At 60.5% G+C, this 21,149-nt stretch overlaps 2 protein-coding genes across 9 annotated transcripts; both read left to right on the top strand.

Moving 5' to 3' along the window:
- Nucleotides 1-839: 839 nt before the first annotated feature.
- Nucleotides 840-3,043, top strand: CDK2AP2 (cyclin dependent kinase 2 associated protein 2). Of its 4 annotated transcripts, none has more exons than XM_049892720.1 (4): nucleotides 840-1,142; nucleotides 1,452-1,552; nucleotides 1,639-1,771; nucleotides 2,514-3,043. In XM_049892720.1, exons 1-4 carry the CDS (start codon nucleotides 1,061-1,063, stop codon nucleotides 2,579-2,581), a joined length of 384 nt encoding a protein of 127 aa, XP_049748677.1. In that variant the 5' UTR covers nucleotides 840-1,060; the 3' UTR covers nucleotides 2,582-3,043. The 4 variants fall into 4 exon arrangements, with proteins under 4 accessions (XP_049748677.1, XP_049748678.1, XP_049748676.1 ...); XM_049892721.1 differs by having other exon boundaries at nucleotides 1,049-1,284; XM_049892719.1 differs by lacking the exon at nucleotides 840-1,142 and adding an exon at nucleotides 2,081-2,161 and having other exon boundaries at nucleotides 1,301-1,552.
- A 1,174-nt stretch (nucleotides 3,044-4,217) lies between these two features.
- On the top strand, nucleotides 4,218-20,318 carry PITPNM1 (phosphatidylinositol transfer protein membrane associated 1). 5 transcript variants are annotated; one of them, XM_049892665.1, is made up of 24 exons: nucleotides 4,218-4,402; nucleotides 5,334-5,443; nucleotides 7,045-7,259; nucleotides 7,344-7,465; nucleotides 7,591-7,815; nucleotides 9,575-9,901; nucleotides 9,981-10,076; nucleotides 10,161-10,268; nucleotides 12,177-12,238; nucleotides 12,483-12,733; nucleotides 13,066-13,255; nucleotides 13,375-13,482; nucleotides 13,689-13,846; nucleotides 13,929-14,131; nucleotides 14,588-14,758; nucleotides 16,520-16,660; nucleotides 16,848-16,996; nucleotides 17,111-17,386; nucleotides 17,520-17,636; nucleotides 17,815-17,963; nucleotides 18,039-18,188; nucleotides 18,257-18,440; nucleotides 18,750-18,878; nucleotides 19,748-20,317. In XM_049892665.1, exons 2-24 carry the CDS (start codon nucleotides 5,366-5,368, stop codon nucleotides 20,009-20,011), a joined length of 3,873 nt encoding a protein of 1,290 aa, XP_049748622.1. In that variant the 5' UTR covers nucleotides 4,218-4,402; nucleotides 5,334-5,365; the 3' UTR covers nucleotides 20,012-20,317. The 5 variants fall into 5 exon arrangements, with proteins under 5 accessions (XP_049748622.1, XP_049748621.1, XP_049748624.1 ...); XM_049892664.1 differs by having other exon boundaries at nucleotides 16,496-16,660; nucleotides 19,748-20,316; XM_049892667.1 differs by having other exon boundaries at nucleotides 16,496-16,660; nucleotides 17,111-17,221; nucleotides 19,748-20,313.
- The last annotated feature ends 831 nt before the right edge of the window (nucleotides 20,319-21,149 follow it).

The following is a 21,149-nucleotide window of genomic DNA, read 5'->3' as shown; positions in this document are numbered from 1 at the left end:
GCAGCAGATTTGCCCAATGCAGTCCCTCTTTTGATTTCTTGACTGCTGCTTCCATGGGTGTTGATTGCGGATCCAAGTAAAATGAAATCCTTGGGAACCCCAATCTTTTCTCCATTCTTCATGATGCTGCTTATTGGCCCAGTTGTGAGGATTTTCCCTTTCTTTACGTCGAGATGAAATCCATACTGAAGGCTGTGGTCTTTGATCTTCATCAGTAAGCACTTCCAGTCCTCTTCACTTTCAGCAAGGCTGTGTCATCTGCATAACGCAGGTTGTTAATGAGTCTCCCTCCAATCCTTGAACTGAGGACCTGCCAATCCAGAGAAAAAGGCTTGGGTGGTGGCGTCGGAAGCTGGACCCGTTGCCATGGGAACGAACGAAGGCTTTAGGCAGCCGCATGCGCAAATCGGAGAGAGGTTATTGAACCGGGAAAAGGTGACGTAAAAGCGCACAGGGTGGGGCGCAGGGCTCGGAACGTCAAAGCCCTGAGTCCTTCGGCGTCCGGAGAGGGGGACAGGCGCGCTTGGCGGCGGCGACCGCGGCGACAGCAGACCCAGCCGAACCGAGACTGGGCCGAGGTCCGGGCGGCCCGAAGCTGACGCGCGAAGCAGCGCTAGTAAGGCGCAAGTAAGGCGCCGAGAAGACCCCTCTGCGCGATCCGCGGCGGCCCAAACCCAGATCCAGGTTCCGAGGCCCCGCCCCGGGAACCCTGGGACTAATCGGATTGAGAGCGCGCCGGCCCGGGCCGCGAACTCGCCAATTGTGGAGGGCCTCTGCCGCCACCCAATCCGGAACAGACAGGTGCGAGGTCCGGAAGACAGAGGCCAATCAACAGCGGTTGCGGCCTGCTGGGGCGGGTCTCGGCCAGTGAGGAGGTTTGAATGACATTTCGGCCTGCCAATCGGGAGTGAGAGAGCCTTCGAGCCCGCCCGCCCTTCCGGCCAGCGCTCTATTTACCAGGGGCGTGCAGCCCGCTTGCCAATCAGCGCGCAGCTGAGCGGCCAGCAGCCAACCCCGGAGCAGCGGCCGGCCGGCGTCCGCCCGCACCCGAGAGTCGGGGATGTCCTACAAGCCCATCGCCCCCGCCCCCAGCAGCACCCCCGGCTCCAGTACCCCTGGGCCCGGCACCCCGGTCCCTACAGGTGAGGACCCAGCTCCACCCCTGCTCGCCTCCCCGGGCGCTCGAGGTCTCCAAGAGAAGACGGCCTGAGTTCTGCAATACCGGGCCTGCCGCCTACCCTCCTGGAGCCTCAGTTTCCTGGCCTGCGAAGTGGGCGTGGTGACGTAAGGGCTTGTAGGTGGGGCGCAGGGGGTGGGGTTTGTCCCTGAAGTTGACCAGCCTGGAATGAAGCATCCTTTTGGAGGGAATCGGAAACACTCGGCCCGGGGCTTGGAACGTTGGGAGGAGGCGTCCCTGCCCCGTGCTGACCTCTTCCTCGCGCCCGTTGCAGCCGGAAGCGTCCCGTCGCCGTCGGGCTCGGTGCCGGGAGCCGCTGCCCCTTTCAGGCCACTGTTCAACGACTTTGGACCTCCCTCCATGGGCTATGTGCAGGTGAGTGGGACGGCCAGCTTGCTTAGGGATGAGGGCTGGTAGCCCACCCGGGGCCTGAGCTCACTGCCCTGTTCTCTTTGGCTTAGGCAATGAAGCCACCGGGCGCCCAGGGCTCCCAGAGTACCTACACAGACCTGCTGTCGGTCATTGAGGAGATGGGCAAAGAGATCCGGCCCACCTATGCTGGAAGCAAGAGTGCCATGGAGCGCCTGAAGAGAGGTAAGCAAGCTCAGGCGCACCCTGCCCTGACGCCGAACAACCTCTTAGGGAAGGAAGGCCATCTGGAGGCCACCTGAGTGGAGCCTAGACCTCGAGCCAGTGTCACTATCCAGAGAGGGGTTTTGAATTAAATTTAAATCGAGACCATTTCCAGGGAGGGGACTGGGTGTTGGCATTTTAACAAGGAAAATTTGGGGTTTAGCCAAGCCTCCCATCTCATCCAGTCTCTTACTGAAAGGAGGCGCCCTGGTGGCACAGTGGTTAAGACCTTGGCTGCTAACCAAAGGTTTGCCTCTTTGAATCCACCAGCTGCTCCTTGGAAACCTAATGGGGCAGTTCTACTCTGTCCTATAGGGTTGCTATGAGTCGGAATCAACTCCACGGCAACAGGTTTGGTTTTGTTTTGTTTTTTTTAACTGAGAGGAAGGAGCCCTGGTTGCACAATGGCTAACTATTCTGCTAATAACCAAAAGGCTGGTGGTCCGAACCCACTAAGTTTTTCTGTGGAAGAAAGATCTAGTGATCTGTTTCCATAAAGATCACAACCTAGAACATTTCTTTGAGGCAGTTCTACTGTGTCACATGGGGTCACTATGTGTCAGAATTGACTGGAGGGCGCTCAACAACAATAACTACAGACGGGAAGAGGGTGGAGGGGCAGGATCTTCCTCTGGAGGTTGGGGTGGGCTCTGGAGGGTTGCTGAGACCCCGTATGTTACTCCCCCACCCCTCCCCACCCCAGGCATCATCCATGCACGGGCCCTAGTCAGAGAGTGCCTGGCTGAGACAGAGCGAAACGCCCGCACGTAACAGGAAGCGCCTGCACCTCAGCGTCCGGACCCTTCCAGCCACTGCAGAGCACCAGCTTCTCCCTGGCCTTCACCCCGAGTTGCACTCCCCATCCTGGGCCTCCTGTCCTGTGTCCCTTGGTGGGTGCCCTCCAGGAACCAGGGGCAAATCCCACTCCGATCAGCAGCACTAACTGAGGCCCCGTGCAATAGTTAGCAGCAGGGTCACTATGAGACCCACCCATGACCTACCAATAGTGTTGATCCAGCTGGAACGTTCTCCTTTCTGGGGCCTCCACCACTCAGCACTTATCCAGCACTGCTGACCACTTTGTGTCCCATCCCCTTGTCCCCCAGCAGGTCTCGGAAGGCCTGTCACCTCCCTGCCTTGTTTCCTGGGCCATAGCAACTCTTTTCTCAGTGTGTCTTTTGCTAAATATGCCCTTTTTGTATAAAATAAAGATGATTTGAAGTTGTTCTCTCAGCTTTGAGCCTTTCTGGGTCTGGTTCCTCTGCCAAGCCTGGGTGGGCCAGACAAGGAGGGGAAGGGATGGGGCGGGGAGGTGGAGTGAGATGGGGCAGAGACCGACTGAACCTGGCCTGGCCTTGCTTCTGCTGCCCATTGTCCCTTGGATGGGCCCCAGCTCAGGCTCTTGGCCTTCCAGTTGTAGGTGGTGGAAGGGGTTGCAGGAGTTGAGAGCCCTGCACCCCTTCGTGTGGTGCCACGAGGGGGCAGCACAGGGCCTTGGCTGCCCGTACAGCTAGCGGGCACTGCTGCTAGCCTGGGCCTACAGGGCTCTTCTTTGGATTACAAGTAGTGCCTGGCCGGGTGGCCGGTTCACTTCTGCCATTCCCTCATATGCCTTAATGCCCTAACAACATCCTCCACTCTGAATCTGCCCTGGGAGGCTCTGAGTACACCCCAGCCCCGACTCCTTAGAGGAGAGGGGCACTCTCCACTGCCCAGCACTGTTTTCCTGGCAAACAGGGTCAAGGGGAGAGGACTGGCCTCCAGCCTGGGTGAGACCCAGCTGGGTGCTGCCATCCACTGGCCCAGCACCTTCCAGCGGGGAGGGCGGGGCCCAGTGAGCCCACCTGCTGGCCATCTGCAAGTGTCTTGGCCTTTGCCCAGGGTCTGGTATCTGGGTGGCCGGACTTGTGGACCCGGAAGGTACAGGTGGAGAAGGCCTTGGAGTGCCATTAAGGGGCTGACCCAAGAGTTTGGAGTGGCAGCCTATGCCCCGGTCCTATAGTTGAGCGATCGTAGAGGCCTGGGGCCCTGAGACCCCAACCCCAGGCAGAGGCAAGTCAGAGTCCCCAGCTTCTGGCAGGACTTGAGGGAGGCACTTCCCCTGCCCTGAGTCACAGGTTCCTGGGGCTGCAGAGGGTGAGGGGCTTCCTGTAGGGATGGTGCAACGCCACAGCAAACTCCGCCACTTCATTGTACACTGGAGGGCTGGGCCGGGGTGGCCTGGAAAGCAGGAGTACCTTGGCGGCCCCAAGCAGCACCCAGGAAGTAAGTGCCAGCGTTTGGCGGAGGGCCTCTCCTTGCTGCCTGCTAGTAGGGAAGGAAGGGGCCAGCCCTCCGACGTCGTGGGGAGGGCCAGCGGGCCCAGGAAGGGGGTGGGGCGGCAGCAGTGACGCGGCGGGCAGCGGGGAGGTGACTGCAGGGACGCCGGCAGGCGGACCGAAGGAAGGTCGGAGCCATGGGCCCGCGCTGCTCCTCCGGGGAGGCCGGCCACTGCTGGAACCCGAGGCCGGGGCGGGGGGCGCTCCGGGCTCCGACCCACGGCCCGGCCGCCTCCGCCCGGGTCGGGTGAGGGGCGCCGCTCCCCAGCTAGAGGTGAGCTGGGACGTCAGCGGGCGGGCCAGGAGCTCAGTGAGGGACGGGGACGCCGGGGAGCACAGGGAAGTGGAGACAGCGGGGCCTCCAGCCTGTTCGCTGGGTGCGAGATGGGGAGTGGCGGGGGTGGGGGGAAGTGCCTGCAGCTGAACCGCCGCGCCGGCCGGGGAGCAGGTGGGGGGAGCGGCCCCCAGATTCCGGGGCCGCTGGGATACCCAGTGGTGCCACTCTGCCTTAGCCTGAGGAGGGGTCACGCCCTGAGTGGATAGTGGGGCGGCCCGTAGACGAGTGGAGAGGCGACGGGGCCGGGGGTCCAGGAAGGATACTGGGGAGGGGAAGTTGAGGCCCGGGCTGCCGGCCAGGCGGGGAGGGCAGGTGGGGACCAAGGGGCGGTCTGACCCTGGAGGTAGGGGCAGATGGGGCTAGGGACCCCGGCAGGGATGCTGACGGGTGGGACGCGCAGGTCTGTCCTCGGAGAGACGCCCGAGGAGACAGGGCTCTAAGAGGATGTCCGAGTGGGGGACCCCGGAACCCCACCGACCCGGGAAAGGGTTCGGGGGGCGGGCCGCCAGGGAAGGTGGGTCCAGAGGACCGGCCAGGGCACCCGGGGCTAGGTTCCCAGGATGCTGCAGAGAGGGGCTCCAGCCGCGGTCACGGCTGAAGGGGCGGGGCTTCCTGGCGCCCGCGGGTCCGCGACGCCGCTCCGGGGGGCCCGCGTCAGCGCACGGTTGTCATGGTGACGGCGGGCGGCGGTGGGGGGGCTGCGAGGAAACGAGGTCAGCGCTCTGCGGGCTGCGCCCTCGGCCCCCGGCGGTCCGGCTCGCCCCGCCTCCCCGCGGCCGGCATGGGGTCCGGCGGCCCGAGCCCCCCGGGACGCGCGCAGGGCTCGTGGCCGCGCGCCGCCCCGCACTGACGGCGGTGCCTACGCCAGGCGGAGCGGAGGCCGTGGGCCCAGCGCTGAAGATGCTCATCAAGGAGTACCACATCCTACTGCCCATGAGCCTGGACGAGTACCAGGTGGCCCAGCTCTACATGATCCAGGTGAGGGCAGGCGAGGGGACAAGGGGCCTGCGGCATGACGGGGACAGCGACGGGAGCGCGCAGGCTTGGCACTATCCAGGCGCCGCACCCTGAACGCAGCCAGTCCTGCCCCGGCTGAAAGGGCTCAGACAGAGCCCAGGGAGCAGAGAAGCCCCTCTTCCACGTGGGGTAAGGGCTGTGGGAAAGGGGCAGAAGAGCCAGTGGCGCCTCCCTGCCCCCCACGTGCCCAGCCCAGGTTGGACGCTCAGCCCACGCATGAGCTCTTTTAATCCTCCTCGGAGTCGGTAATCCTGTGGGGGAAGGGGAAGGAGCTGAGGAGGAGGCAACAGTGAGAGGTGGGGGGAGAGGGGGCCAGGGTCCTGGCAGCTGCAAGAGGTCAGGGACACGGGATGAGAGTCAGGCCCCAAAGCTGTGGGGAGGGAAGGGGAAGGCAGGGGCCCCAAAGGGTGAGGGAGCGGTCTGGGCTAAGAGGAAGGGGGCTGGGGCAGGCCTCAGAGAGGCCAAGGCGCTGAGGTCTGTTCTCCAGAACTGTAGGATTGGAGCCTGAGGAGGCAAGAGGGCCCAGATGGGCCTCAGGCAGTTGAGTGGGGGCAAGTCCTGACTCCAGAGATGTAACTGGGAAGGGCCTGGGGTTCTCCAGCTACTAGGGGTATGGTAGGAGCTGGGAGGAAGGGAATCAGGGTCAGGTCCTCAGAGAAGTGGAGTTGGTTAATCGCCTTGATTCTTCCATTCCAGCCCTCTCTAGCCTCCTTGCTGCTACTTGAGCCTGCCCGACACCCTCCCACCTCACGGCCTAGCAGGGGCTTCTTTCTCCTTTGCCTCCAGTACTCAATACCACTCTGGTCCCCCAGCCTGCAGACGTTTTGATGTCTGCATGGCTCACTCCCTTACCTTCTTCAAGTGTTGGGTCATGTTTCTTCTCAACCAGGTCTCCCCTGACCATCATATTAAAACTGCAGTCCTCAATCCTTGAGCCCCCTTTCTTTGTTCCACAGCGCGCACCACTGTTTAACATACCGTAAACCAAACCCGCTGCCATCGAGTTGATTCCGACTTACAGCAACCCTATAGGACAGAGTAGAACTGCCCCATAGGGTTTCTGAAGCTCTAATCTTCACAGAAGCAGACTGCCCTATCTTTCTCCCACAGAGCTGCTGGTCAGTTCAAACTGCTGGCCTTTCAGTTTAGCAGCCAAGCGCTTTACCTCTGTGCCACCAGTGCTTCTTAACACACCATATAATCTGCTTTTATGTTGTCTCTCTCGCTCCACTTGGATGTAAGTTCCGCCAGGGCATGGATGTTTGTTCTGTTTGATATATCCCAGTCAATATAATCCCAAACAATTCCTGGCACAGAGTAGGCACTCAATAAATGTTTGAATGACCGAATAAGTCCCCACGGGGGACTGGGCAGAGGCTGTTGTGATCCTGATCCCAGGGAGCTGAAGGGGCCAGGGCCAGGTTTCAGGGAGTTAAGAGGGCTGGGATTGGGGCTCCAGAGCTGTGCGGGGGGCCAGTCTGAGTTGGGGGTGCCACAGGATGAGTTGGGAAGGGCTTCACTCCTGGGTTGAGATCCCTGTTCTGCTGTGCCCTGGGCTGCAGAAAAAGAGCCGGGAGGAGTCGAGTGGCGAGGGCAGTGGCGTGGAGATCCTGGCCAACCAGCCCTACACGGATGGGCCGGGCGGCAGCGGGCAGTACACACACAAGGTGTACCACGTGGGCTCCCACATCCCAGGCTGGTTCCGGGCACTGCTGCCGAAAGCTGCCCTACAGGTGGAGGAGGAATCCTGGAACGCCTATCCCTACACCCGAACCCGGTGAGCGGGTGGAGCGGGCACGGGCCTGTGGCCACAAGGGGCATGGCCCTGGAAGCCACAGTAGTAACCCTCATCCCTGCCTAGGTACACCTGCCCCTTCGTAGAGAAGTTCTCCATTGAAATAGAGACCTACTACCTGCCTGATGCGGGGCAGCAGCCGAACGTCTTCAACTTGAGCGGGGCTGAAAGACGGCAGCGCATCCTAGGTGAGGCCTGGGGTTAGCAGGGGTGAGGGTGACTCTGGAGCCCACCCCGGGCCACTTGCTGCTTCGATGGGCAGCTCTGGAGAAGTTCCAAGCACTGGCTGAGTGCTTGCTGTCCCCCACCCCAGACACCATCGACATCGTGCGGGATGCAGTGGCCCCAGCCGAGTACAAAGCAGAGGAGGACCCCAGGCTCTACCGCTCTGTCAAGACGGGCCGAGGACCTCTGGCTGATGACTGGGCACGGACAGCGGCCCAAACGGGGCCCCTCATGTGCGCCTACAAGTTGTGCAAGGTGGAGTTCCGCTACTGGGGCATGCAGGCCAAGATCGAGCAGTTCATCCATGATGTCGGTGAGCACCCAGCACGTCCCCTCCGCTGGGGAACACCCACCAAAAAGCCCTCATTCCCATTTGATATGGCAAGCGGTGAGCCAGAGGGGAACAGTGCAGCCTGGCTGGGGGTCAGGGGAGCTAGTCTGGAGGTGCAGGTAGCAGTCAGGAGGGCAAGAAGCTGGCCACGTGATCTCTGAGATCCATTCCAGCCTTTGGAGATGTTGCTTCTTCCATGAAGATCCTGAGATTCCATCGCTCCATGAACGGAGCAAGATAGAATCTCAGGGTCATCAGCTCCCAGAGCCCCATCCTCTGGCCTGGGTCTCCAGGACCTCCTGTTCCGCACCTCCTCTTAAACATGACCCCACAGCCCCTGCCCCACCTCCAGGTCCGATCCCTGGATGGGGAGTCCGGGGGCCTGGGTTCTGCTCCACTACTGATCCCTGTGGAACCTGCAGCAAGCCACCTCCCACCTCCACACCTTGATTGTCCCTTCTGGAAATGAAGGTGAGATACTAAGAGTTGTTATTGACTGAGCAATCACAACACGCCCAGTACTTTGTGAATCATTTTACACGCAAGATCTCCTGTAGGTAAGGACTATCGCTATTCCCGTTTTACAGATGGAAAATACAGAGAAGCACAAATAAGAAAATTAAAATCACCCACATACAATCACCACATATAAATTTCTGATACATTTCGTGCTAAGAGGCCCTGGGTGGCGCAAATGTTTACGTGATCGGCTACTAACCGAAAGGTTAGAGGTTCCAGTCTGCCCAAAGTTGCCTTGGAAGAATGGCCTGATGTTCTCCTTCTGAACAGTCAGCCATTGAAAAATCCTGTGGGGCACAGTTATACTCTGACACACATGGGGTCACCATAAGCTGGAATCGACTTGATGGCAACTGTTTTTTTTTTTTTTTTTTTCCTTCCGGAATCTTATACAGTCGTGCACCGCATAATGTTCCTTCGGGCAACGTCCGACCACGTACGTGTCTGTGGCCCCATTAGGTTATGAGAGAATTCAGAGTGGGTTGTAGCGGACGTAAGCAGATGCAATGGGACGAAAGGAATGCGTTGCTTCTCACAGCCAACACGTGTACCTCATGTCTCTTGTGTACAAAGCAGTTGCGCTGCCAGACGTATGCAGTAAATCGTAGGGAGAGGCTGTTTGTCCCAGCAAATAACACGGTATCCACACAACGTCCAAATCACACAACATCCTGTTTCACAGCACGTATCGTGGACGTTAAGCAACGCATGACTGTAATTATAACCCAACCGTTATTATTTTATTTTCTTGGATATTGAAGGGTTTCTAACTTTATTCCTCTGCTTAAGATGAAAATATCCCAGAATGGGTATCATCTTTGACTACAACCTTCATTAAGTGCCAGCGCTGCCATTAACTGTTAACACCTTCGTTAACCATCAATAATTTCATTAACTGTTAACACGTCGAGGAAGTCAGCGGGAAGCCAGCTGAAAGAGAGCAAGAACTAGCATTGCTTCCAGCTTCTGGGGTGAGGGGGTGGGGTCACTGCTCAGAGTTGGGGTGTCCACAGGGATGGAAGAGGCAGTGGGCAGGGAGGGAGGTGGGGCAGGAAGACAGATGCCCCAGTTCCCGCTCCCATCCCCTGGGTAGTGCTGGCCCTGCCCTACTTTGTGGCAAGTGGTGTCCCCAGGGGAGCCATTACCCAACCTCAAGGGCTGGGATGTGACTGTGGTGGCTGGAACCCGGGTGGGGGGGGCTCTGATGCCTCCGCGTCTGCAGGTCTGCGCCGGGTGATGCTGCGAGCCCACCGCCAGGCCTGGTGCTGGCAGGACGAGTGGACCGAGCTGAGCATGGCCGATATCCGGGCTCTGGAGGAGGAGACAGCCCGCATGCTGGCCCAGCGAATGGCCAAGTGCACCACGGGCAGTGAGGAGCCTGAGGCCCAGCCCTCCGGGAAGCCAGGCACCGAAGCCCGGTCTGGGGCCACCCACGCCAGCACCCCCGATGGGCCAGAGTCCCCTCCTGGCCCCGATGCCTCGCCCGACACCAGCTTCGGCAAGCAGTGGTCCTCGTCCTCCCGCTCCTCCTACTCGTCCCAGCACGGAGGTGAGGCTGGGGGCCGGGCCAGGAGGGAGCGCCCCTCTGCAGACTGGGCTCCCAGGCTGTGGCTGAGCCGGCCCTGCAGGGGGCGTGTCTCCCCAGAGTCTGTCCGAGTGGCGCATGCAGAACATCGCCCGTGACTCCGAGAACAGCTCTGAGGAGGAGTTTTTTGACGCCCACGGTCAGCACCAGGGCCCTGGTGGCGGGCGGAGAGGTCATCCCTGGGCAGCTCCCCTCTCTGTGACACAGCCCCCTGTTTTCTCAGAAGGCTTCTCGGACAGTGAGGAGGTCTTCCCCAAGGAGATGACCAAGTGGAACTCCAATGACTTCATTGACGCCTTCGCCCCTCCCACGGAGGCTGAGGGGGCGCCAGGTGAGGACCCCGCATCAGGCCATGGCCAGCCTTGTACACAGTGGGAGGGCTGGGTCCTTCCCATGGCCTGTGAAAGGGACAGTCTGCATCTCGGAGAATTCAATTCAAGTCAATAAAGATTGATTTATCTCTCGCATGGCTGGCTGCCCTGGACACTGGGGACTCCGAGAACAGGTCAGTCATAAGTTTAATGGGGTCCTAAGATGAATGTAAAGGAGCCCTAGTGGCGCAGTAGATAAAGCCCTCACCTGCTAACTGAAAGCTCCGTATTTCGAACCCACCAGCTGCTCCGAGGAAGAAAGATGTGGCAGTCTGCTTCCCCGCGAGGCAGTTGTCTGTCACTTGGGGTCTGTTCTTTCACTTGAGTCAGAATTGACTTGACAGCACCCAACGACAATGAGATGAATGTAGGGGTTCCTCAGCGGCACAAACGGTTTGTGCTTGACTGCTAACCTAAAAGTTGGTGGTTCGAACTCACCCAACGGTACCACGGAGTAAAGGCCTGATGACCTGCTTCCATTAAGATTACAGCCAAGAAAACCCTATGGAGCAGTTCTACTCTGTAACTCATGGGGTCATCATTAGTCGGAATCAGTTCAACGGCAACTAACAACAGCAACGACCCACAAAATAAATGTCAACCAGAGGCAGTGCTCATTAAATACAAAAGCGAAAAATGAATGGACAATGGGTGGAGGGATGATTGAGTGTACACTGGTCCCCCTTATACGTGGGGGATATGTTCCAGGACCCCCAGAGGAGGCCTGAAACTGCAGATAGTACTGAACCTTGTATACACTGTGTTTTTTTCCTATACATACATACATGTGATAAAATTTAATTTATAAATTAGGCACAGTAAGAGTAATAATAACAATAATTAATAATAATAGTTACAACAAGAACTAATAATAAAATAGAATAATTATAACAATATACTGTAATAAAAGTTACGTGAGATGAAGTGAGGTGAATGAGTTAGGCACTGTGACATAGCCTTAGGCTATTATTTTTGGACCATGGTTGACCAGGTAACTGGACCACTGTTGACCAGGTAACTGGACCACGGTTGACCAGGTAACTGAAACCACAGAAAGTGAAACAGCAGATAATGGGGGACTACTGGAAGGGGGACTACTAGATCCGAGGTTCAGACAGAACACAAAGGACAGAAGAGTTAATGTAGAGTTGGGAAGGCTGCATGTGGAAGGTGATGGCTAAGCTGAGTTTTGGAGGACTGGGCCATTGTTATCCAAAGGAACTTCTGTGATGATAGAAATCTTCTATATTTGTGCTGCCCAATCCTTGGAAACTCTATGGGGCAGTTCTACTCTGTTCTATAGGGTCGCTAGGAGTTGGAATCGACTTGATGGCAGTGGGTGGGTCAATATGGTAGCCACTAGCCATACGCGGCTACTGAGCACTGAAATGTGGCAGGTACAAATGAGGAACTGAATTTTTAATTCATTTCAATAGCCACATGTGGCTAAAAAAAAAACAAAAACCAAGCCTGTTGCTGTCAAGTCGATTCCAACTCACAGTGACCCTATAGGACAGAGTAGACTTGCCCCATAGGGCTTCCAAAGAGCAGCTGGTGATTTCGACTGCCGACCTTTCAGTTAGCAGCCAAACGCTAACCACAGTGCCACCAGGGCTCCAATGTGGCTAGTGGCTACCATATTGGTCAGGGTGGAATTAGAAGTGTGTCAAGCAAACAAAGCTTTGTGGGGCAAGGGCCCCCTGACAGCAGGCCCCACAGGGGCAAAGACCTTACAATGTGAAATGATCTGTGAGAACCAGGTGTGGGGAGCAGGTCAGAGAAGAGGTAGGGGGCTCAGGCAGACACCAGAGCAGGGGTGCCCCAGGGCTCCCTAAGCACCCTCTAATTGGCCTTCCCCTGCCCTACAGACCCTGGAACTGAGGCCACTAAAGGCACTGGGGATGCGTCCCGAGCAGCCAGGGATTCAGAGGTGAGCATGGTGGGCCCCTTCAGCTCCACAGGAGAAAGACCTGGCGATCTGCTTCCGTAAAGATTACAGCCTAGGAGACCCTATGGGCTAGTTTCTTCTACTCTGTCACATGGGGCGGCTATGAGTCAAAATCAACTCAATGGCACCGAACAACAACACGGTTGCCACCCCAAGCCCCACATCGCGGTTCTGCCACCTGCTAGCCATCCCCTCTGACACACCTGGTGCCCACTGCACCCCGCAGGGCACAGACGGCAGCGGGGAGCTGGGGGCCGAGGCCTGCGCGGTGCATGCCCTCTTCCTGGTCCTGCACAGCGGCGGCATCCTGGACGCGGGCCCCGGGGACGCCAACTCCAAGCAGGCGGACCTGCAGACGCTGAGCGCGGCCTTCGAGGCCGTCACCCGCATCCACTTCCCCGAGGCCCTGGGCCATGTGGCGCTGCGCTTGGTGCCCTGCCCGCCCATCTGTGCTGCTGCCTACGCCCTTGTCTCCAAGTACTGCCTGGGGGGGATGGGCAAGGGATACACAGGGCCCATAAGGCAAGGACAGCCACCTGGGGGCTTCTAGGATCAGGGAGGCTCCATGCCAGTGGGGGAGGAGCCTGGGAAGCCGGACACCTGAGCTCTTGGCCTACCTGAGCAACCTGGGCCGGTCACTCACCTGCTGGACGTCAGCTTCTAGGCAGTGGCTCCTTTGCAGGGGCCTCCCCAGTGCTGCAGCTCCCCACCACAGCCCACAGGGCAGGAACTTGCTCAGTGGGCCGAGGGGAACCGAGGGCAGTGGAGCGGCTAGAGGCTTCCCACCCACCTGCCCCCTTCTCTTGCAGCCTGAGCCCCTACAGCCATGACGGTGACAGCCTGTCCCGCTCCCAGGACCACATCCCACTGGCTGCCCTGCCGCTGCTGGCCACCTCATCCTCCCGCTACCAGGGTGCTGTGGCCACAGTCATCGCCCACACAAACCAGGCCTACACTGCCTTCCTGCGCTCACCTGAGGGCACCGGCTTCTGTGGGCAGGTCAGAGTGTAGGGACGTGCCCAGGAGCGTGCTGCCGGAACAGCCCCCGCCTGCTCTCTGCTGCAGCCCCAGGCATGGCCTGGCCACAGGCCCCTCCTGAGATTGCCCCCCCCGACCAGGTGGTGCTGATTGGGGACGGAGTTGGCGGGATCCTGGGCTTTGATGCACTCTGCCACAGTGCCAGTGCGGGCACGGGGAGCCGGAGCAGCAGCCGCAGAGGGAGTCTGGTCAGTGGGGGGCTGTCTCTCTCCCTCTCCAGGTCTCTGCCCCTGAGTGTAGCCTCTCTGTGGGCAGGTCTGCCTACGGCCTTGTTCCTGTTCCTCCCCAGTGTTGCTCTGCCCAACCCCCGAGCCTCTCTCCTTCCTGTTTCCAAGTAAGTAGAAACTGAAGGGTCTCCAGGCCTGAGAATGTTTGTCTTCCTTGTTCCATCTAGAACAACGAGCTGCTATCCCCCGAGGTCGGCCCAGTTCGGGACCCCTTGGCAGATGGGGTGGAGGGGCTGGGCCGGGCCAGCCCAGAACCCTCAGCCCTGCCTGCCCAGCGCACCCCCAGCGATGTGGCAAGCCCTGAGCCCGAGGGTGCTCAGAACAGGTGATTTCCCTGTCCGGTCACCCTGCTATGCTCTGGTGCTGAGAGCAAAGGCAGCTGAGCTAAGCACCTCCTTCCCCCACAGCCTGCAGGCTGCCCCAGCCACCTCCTCCGGGGAACCCTGGCGGCCCAGCACAGCCTCCTGCCCCCCTGCTGCTGGCTCCGAGGCGCCCGATGGCCCCACCAGCGCTGCCCGCCTTGACTTCAAGGTCTCTGGCTTCTTCCTCTTTGGCTCCCCACTGGGCCTGGTGCTGGCTCTGCGCAAAACCGTGATGCCCGCCTTGGAGGGTGAGCCCTCAGTGTGGGGCGGGAGCTTCTGGTCCTCTGTCTGATCAGCCCCCACCCCCATCCAGCCAAACTCATCTGAGCTTCCATCTCACCTGCGATCCCCCACTGTACAAATTAAACGACCTGGCTAATGGAGGGGAAACTAATGGAGGCCCAGAGAGACGGGAACTGCCAAGGCCAAGTTTCCCAGAGGAACTTCATTCCTTGATGCTCTGCCTGAGAAGGGGTCCAACAGGTTTGGGGAATGCTGAGTCCTGAACCACGTAAGCCTATCACAGGCTCTGAGAACACCTTGGCCAGGAGACTTTACACAGGACCCTAGTGGCCACCCAGGGAGTGCTGGGTGGGAACGCTGGCTCAGTGCCACAGCATGTCAGGGCGCCACTTCTCACACACCCTCCTCCCAGCATGCATGCTGAGCCCCTCCCCACCTTTCTCTATCTTCTCGGTACCCAGTGGCCCAGATGCGCCCAGCCTGTGAGCAGATTTACAACCTCTTCCACGCAGCCGACCCCTGCGCCTCCCGCCTCGAGCCCCTGCTGGCCCCCAAGTTCCAGGCCATCGCCCCACTGACAGTGCCCCGCTACCAGAAGTTCCCCCTGGGAGATGGCTCATCCCTGCTGCTGGGTACGCCCCAAACAAGGAGAGCACCTGCAGGGAGGGACGTGGGTGGGTCCCCTTCACTGAAGAGGACATGAGGTAGTTCCCACATCATCAGTAGCCCTCTCAGTCACCACTCCCAGGACCAGAGAGCCCTACCCTGGTCCCTTGGGGGTTCTGGAGCCTCAGTTCCCTCTGACATTTCTCTGTCCAGGAGTAGGGTGCTGTGCAGTGACTGAGCTAGACAGAGGAGGCAGAGCGTCCCTGGTGTGCCAGTGTCTAAGTGTATGCCACTGTGTGTGTGTGTGTGTGTGTGGCTGCTGTGTGTGTGTGTGGCTGCTGTGGGGGGGCTGCTGTGTGTGAGGGGGGCTGCTGTGTGTGGGGGGCTGCTGTGTGTGTGTGTGGCTGCTATGTGTGTGGCTGCTGTGTGGGGGGGCTGCAGTGTGTGTGTGTGGGTGCTGTGGGAGGGCTGCTGTGTGTGTGTGGCAGATGTGTGTGTGTGTGGCTCCTGTGTGTGTGTGGCTGCTGTGTGTGTGTGGCAGATGTGTGTGTGGCTGCTGTGTGTATGTGTGGCAGATGTGTGTGTGTGGCAGATGTGTGTGTGTGGCTGCTGTGTGTGTGTGGCAGATGTGTGTGTGTGTGGCTGCTGTGTGTGTGGCTTCTGTGTGTGTGTGTGGCAGATGTGTGTGTGGCTGCTGTGTGTGTGTGGCAGATGTGTGTGTGGCTGCTGTGTGTGTGTGGCAGATGTGTGTGTGGCTGTTGTATGTGTGTGTGGCAGATTGTGTGTGGCTGATGTCTGTGTGTGGCTGCTGTGTGTGTGTGGCTGCTGTGTGTGTGGCTGCTGTGTGTGTGTGGCAGATGTCTATGTGTGGCTGCTGTGTGTGTGTGGCTGCTGTGTGTGTGTGTGGCTGCTGTGTGTGTGTGGCTGCTGTGTGTGTGTGGCTGCTGTGTGTGTGTGTGGCTGCTGTGTGTGTGTGGCTGCTGTGTGTGTGTGTGTGGCTGCTGTGTGTGTGTGTGGCTGCTGTGTGTGTGTGTGGCTGCTGTGTGTGTGTGGCTGCTGTGTGTGTGTGTGGCTGCTGTGTGTGTGTGGCTGCTGTGTGTGTGTGTGGCTGCTGTGTGTGTGTGGCTGCTGTGTGTGTGTGTGTGGCTGCTGTGTGTGTGTGTGTGGCTGCTGTGTGTGTGTGTGGCTGCTGTGTGTGTGTGTGGCTGCTGTGTGTGTGTGGCTGCTGTGTGTGTATGTGGCTGCTGTGGGGGGGGCTGCTGTGTGTGGGGGGCTGCTGTGTGTGTGGCTGATGTGTGTGTGTGGCTGCTGTGTGTGTGGCAGATGTGTGTGTGTGTGTGGCTGCTGTGTGTGTGGCAGATGTGTGTGTGTGTGTGGCTGCTGTGTGTGTGGCAGATGTGTGTGTGTGTGTGGCTGCTGTGTGTGTGTGGAGGAGTGTACTGTGTCTCCATATGCGCTCGTGTCCATGTGTTGGTGTAGAGCGCGTACAGGTATGCACGCAGTCAGCTACCTGTGCAGCCCCATGAGACAGGTGGGCATGTGCTTGCGTGACTGTGGCAGCATTCTGACAGGAATGCAGCTGGCTGCTGGGGTGAGCTATGAGGAGGCTGCTCCCTACTCTGCACCCCACCCAGACACAGGGCAGTCCAGCCTCAGCCAAGCCCCGGCCAAGAAGGGGAGGGCAGGCAGGGTGGTGGTGGGAAGACAGGAGGGCAGGCCTGGCCTGGCTAGGGGGGCTGCTGAGGCCGCCCGTCCTCCCCCAGCCGACACTCTGCAGACCCACTCAGGCCTCTTTCTGGAGGAGCTGGAGATGACGGTGCCCTCAACGCCCACCTCGGCCAGCGGTGCCTTCTGGAAGGGCAGTGAGTTGGGCACCGAGCCACCTGCCCAGCCAGCTGCCCCCAGCACCACCAGTGAGGTGGTCAAGAGTAAGTCAGCCAGCCCTACCTGGGCAGTGCAGCCTGTTGGGGTAGGGGACACTTCCTTTGTTCCCCCCAGCACCGAGCCCAAGCTCGGCAGAGAGCAGGTTTGGCCAGAAGGAGGGAGGGAAGAGCGCCCTGGCCATCGGGGTCACGGGCGGGAGGCCCCTGACTCACTCCCACCGTGGCCGTACAGTCCTGGAGCGCTGGTGGGGGACCAAGCGGATTGACTACTCATTGTACTGCCCCGAGGCGCTCACGGCCTTCCCCACCGTCACGCTGCCCCACCTCTTCCACGCCAGCTACTGGGAGTCGGCCGACGTGGTGGCCTTCATCCTGCGCCAGGTGGGCCGGGGCGAGGGGCTGAGATGGGAACGGGAGGGGGGACGGAAACTCGGGCGGGGTTGATAGGGGCAGCCCCGGGCCCCGTTCACGTGGTCTCGCCCCGTCCCGCCGCAGGTGATCGAGAAGGAGCAACCCCAGTTGGCCGAGTGCGAGGAGCCGTCCATCTATAGCCCGGCCTTCCCTAGGGAGAGGTGGCAGCGCAAGCGTACGCAGGTCAAGATCCGGGTACGCGCCCCGGCCGTTCTCAGTATCCCCCTCATCACGACCGCGGTACCCGCGCTCCGGCATCGGCCCTGTTTCCTCATGACCTCACTCCCTGGCACCACGGTTCCCTTCTTAAGTCGGGGTCCTCAAACGGGCGTGCAAACGGGCGTGCATCCCCGCTCCCAGGTGACCAAGCCCCTGAGATCCTGGCCCCGCCCCCTCCGGGCCAGGCCTCGCCCCCTGAACGAAGTTCCCCTCCCCAGCTCCCCTGCATCCCATTCTCTCCTGGCCGCGGCCTCACCCCGTCTCCTCCCGCCAGAACGTCACTTCCAACCACCGGGCGAACGACACGGTGGTGTGCGAGGGCCGCCCCCAGGTGCTGAACGGGCGTTTCATGTACGGGCCCTTGGACGTAGTCACGCTTACCGGAGAGAAGGTCAGGACCCTGCGGCCTGTCCCCGCAGATCCACCCCCATTGGACCCTCCTGTCCTCGGAATGGCTCCGGTCTGGCGGAGTTGAGCACCAGCCCACCCCCGACGACAGGCTTGCCCCCCTTCTGAGTCGGGGGTGCCCGGGGCACCTCCTCATTGGCCCTCCCGCATTTCCCCGCCAGGTGGACATCTACGTCATGACGCAGCCGCTGTCTGGCAAGTGGATCCACTTTGGCACTGAGGTTACCAACAGCTCGGGGCGCCTGGCCTTCCCGGTGCCCTCAGAGCGCGCGCTGGGCATCGGCGTCTACCCCGTGCGCATGGTGGTCAGGTGAGCGAGGGGCGGGCCCCTGGGGGAGGGCCTCCACGGGGCCCGGTCCCTGCGCTCACGACCTGTGGGCCGTAGGGGCGACCACACTTACGCCGAGTGCTGCCTGACCGTGGTGGCCCGCGGCACAGAGGCCGTGGTCTTCAGCATCGACGGCTCCTTCACCGCCAGCGTCTCCATCATGGGCAGCGACCCCAAGGTGCGCGCCGGCGCAGTGGACGTGGTCAGGTAGGAGCCGTCCTGCCCCCGCGTGCTCGCCCCGCCAGGCCCAGGGCTGACCAACGCCCCGCCCGCAGGCACTGGCAGGACGCGGGCTACCTGATCCTGTACGTGACGGGTAGGCCCGACATGCAGAAGCACCGCGTGGTGGCCTGGCTGTCGCAGCACAACTTCCCCCACGGAGTCGTCTCCTTCTGCGACGGCCTCACTCACGACCCGTTGCGCCAGAAGGCCATGTTCCTGCAGAGCCTGGTACAGGAGGTGCGCGGCGGGGAGGGTCCCGGCCCCGGCCCGCCTGTAGGACGGGAGGGCCATCCGGTCCTGTCCCTTTGCTGCCTGACGGGCCTCCTGCCCGACCCTTCGGTCCGAGGGCCCCTTGCCCTGAGTGCCATCGCGGGAGATCGGACGGGCCCCTCCCCGTTGGGACCCGGCGAGTTGAGCACCTTGTGGCCCCACCTCTGTCCTACTAGCCCCGCCCCACACCATCAGTCTCGGGGGGAGCCCGGCAGACCCCACCTCCGGCCTCAGAGCCCCGCCTCCTGCGGCGTTGACGGGCCCCTCCTGCTATAGGTGGAGCTGAACATTGTGGCCGGCTACGGGTCCCCCAAAGACGTGGCGGTGTACGCGGCGCTGGGCCTGCCGCCCAGCCAGACCTACATCGTGGGCCGCGCGGTGCGGAAGCTGCAGGCGCAGTGCCAGGTGAGGGCCACGTCGAGGGGAGAGGGGCCCTGCAGGGAGCAAGGACGGACGGACTCCCAGGCCATAGTAGTAGCACCTGTGGGCGCGGCTCTGAGATGCTCTGCATGCCAACCCTTTGTGTCTCAGGCCTCAGGGGATCTGTGGTCCTCCTAGAGCTGGGGTCATGAGCAGCTTGGAACTGTGTGTCAGAGCCGGACAGTTGGTGGGGGTAACTAGAGTGTGCTGGAGAGCCTGAGTGCTGGCCGCACTCCAGAATGGCCTCGACCTGTTTCCTCTCTAAAATAATGGCACCTACCATGCCTCCTCAGCTTATCAGGAGGATCCAATGATTTACCACACCTTAATGTCACAGAACTGAGCCAAGGCAAAGCCCAAACCCAAACCACTGCCGTCCAGCGGATTTGGGTTCACAGCGACCCCACATGACAGTGTAGAATTGCCCCGTAGAGTTTCCGAGGCTGTTACCTTTAGAGAAGCACACTGCCACATCTTTCTTCCCCTGGAGTGGCTAGTGGGTTCGAACCACGGACCTTTTGGTTAGCAGCCCAGCACTTTAAACACTGCGCCGCCAGGGCTCCAGGTCAAAGGAGGGGCTTGCTAAATGTTAGCTGCTGTTATTTTTCCCCTAAGATTCCATGTTACAGATGAGGAAACTAAGGCCAAGCGGTAGGAGTAAACCAGTGGTGCCCTGGCTTCCAGCCTGGGGTTCCTACCAGCTGAGAAGAGTCCGGCTCAGGCTGTGCATGGCCAGCCATTCCACCAGTGCTGACAGTCCCCACGCTGCCTCAGAAGCCTAGGAAGGACAGGTGGGGACAGCGTGTGGGGCCGAGGCCAGCCATCCCCTCATGCCTGCCCACCTCTGCCTGCAGTTCCTCTCCGACGGCTACGTGGCTCACCTGGGCCAATTGGAAGCGGGTTCCCACCCTCATGCCCCCACGGGACCCTCGAGGGCCGCCTTGGCCAAGAGCAGCTACAGTGTGGGCGCCCCTGTGGACTTCTTGCGCAAACAGAGCCAGCTACTTCGCTCCAGGGGCCCCAGCCAGGCAGAGCGCGAGGGCCCAGGGACGCCACCCACCACCCTGGCGCGGGGCAAGGCCCGCAGCATCAGCCTCAAGCTGGACTGTGAGGAGTGAGGCCACACTGGCCAGACCTGGGTTATTTATTCACACCCTGCGGGGCCCACATGGCTGCAAACAGGAAGCTGGGGCACAGCCTGCCAGCCCCGCCCAGCCCACCAGCCCCACACCCTGCATCCATCTGCCTCTCCGTGTTTCCTCCTTTCCAGGTGGGGGACCCAGCCCCGGGAGGGAGGAGGGTGTGGGCGTTGGCTAGAGCCTTCCCAGTGTGTGTGTGTCCACGAAAATAAACCACCTGCATCCCACGGTGTGCCCACCTGCCTGGCGTCCCAGGGCAGCTGAGCACAGCTGACCATTTGATGGGGAAACAGAAGTGCAGAGAGGGTTGGGGACCTGCCCAGGGTCATTGAACAGGTCAGGTGGAGCCAGGATGGGGGCCCGGAACTCCAAGATCTCAGGGTCCTACATAGTCACCCCACCTGGACCTTCCCCTTGGCCCAGACATGGCATCTCACAGAATCCCCTGCCCCCAGAAGCCAAGGCCAGGGAATGATGGGGTCAGAGGTGGTGTGGAGGCTACACTGGGAGAGCGCCTCACTCAGGCACCAGCCCCCCCTCTTCTCTCCTTCCCACCCGACCCAAGTTTCCAGTGGAGACCCCTCCAGCAGCCACCTCTCAAAGCTCTTCCTCCCCAGCAGGTCTCTAATGTCCTCCCCACTGGCCAAGGTCCCCCCATCCCTGCATGATCTGTTGGGTGTCCACCCTCCTCTCTGAGAACCCCTTCCTCTCCCACACTGGCCTTGTCACAAGGCTCAAGCCCCAGGCCAAGAGGGGACCTGGATGTACCAAGACCACCCTCCAAATGTGGCCTGCCCAGGCTGTGTGTCCCACATCTTACAATCCCTTGGCCTACCTCCCCACAGCCCCTGTCCAGGGCACCCTCTCCTCCAATGTGCCTTCCTCAGGTCCCGGTCCCAGCTGCCCAGGCCACATCCTCCCCACAGCTCCCCATGATTCCTGGGACAACCCCAGGGCCCTCCCCCGGCCCTGAAGTCCGTCTAGTCTGGGCCCCAGCCCCCACATCACACAGACACAGTGCCACCATTCTGCCCCTCGCCCAGTACTCTCTTTACCTCCCACACCCTTCAGGACACTGCTCAAGTCCCTGACCCTCCCAATAGGAAGCCTCCCCAGC

The sequence above is a fragment of the Elephas maximus genome, chromosome 7, assembly GCF_024166365.1.
Source record: "Elephas maximus indicus isolate mEleMax1 chromosome 7, mEleMax1 primary haplotype, whole genome shotgun sequence".
Classification (NCBI taxonomy): Eukaryota; Metazoa; Chordata; class Mammalia; order Proboscidea; family Elephantidae; genus Elephas; species Elephas maximus.
Note: the sequence above shows the minus strand (reverse complement) of the source record. Positions and strands in the feature narration are given on the sequence as shown.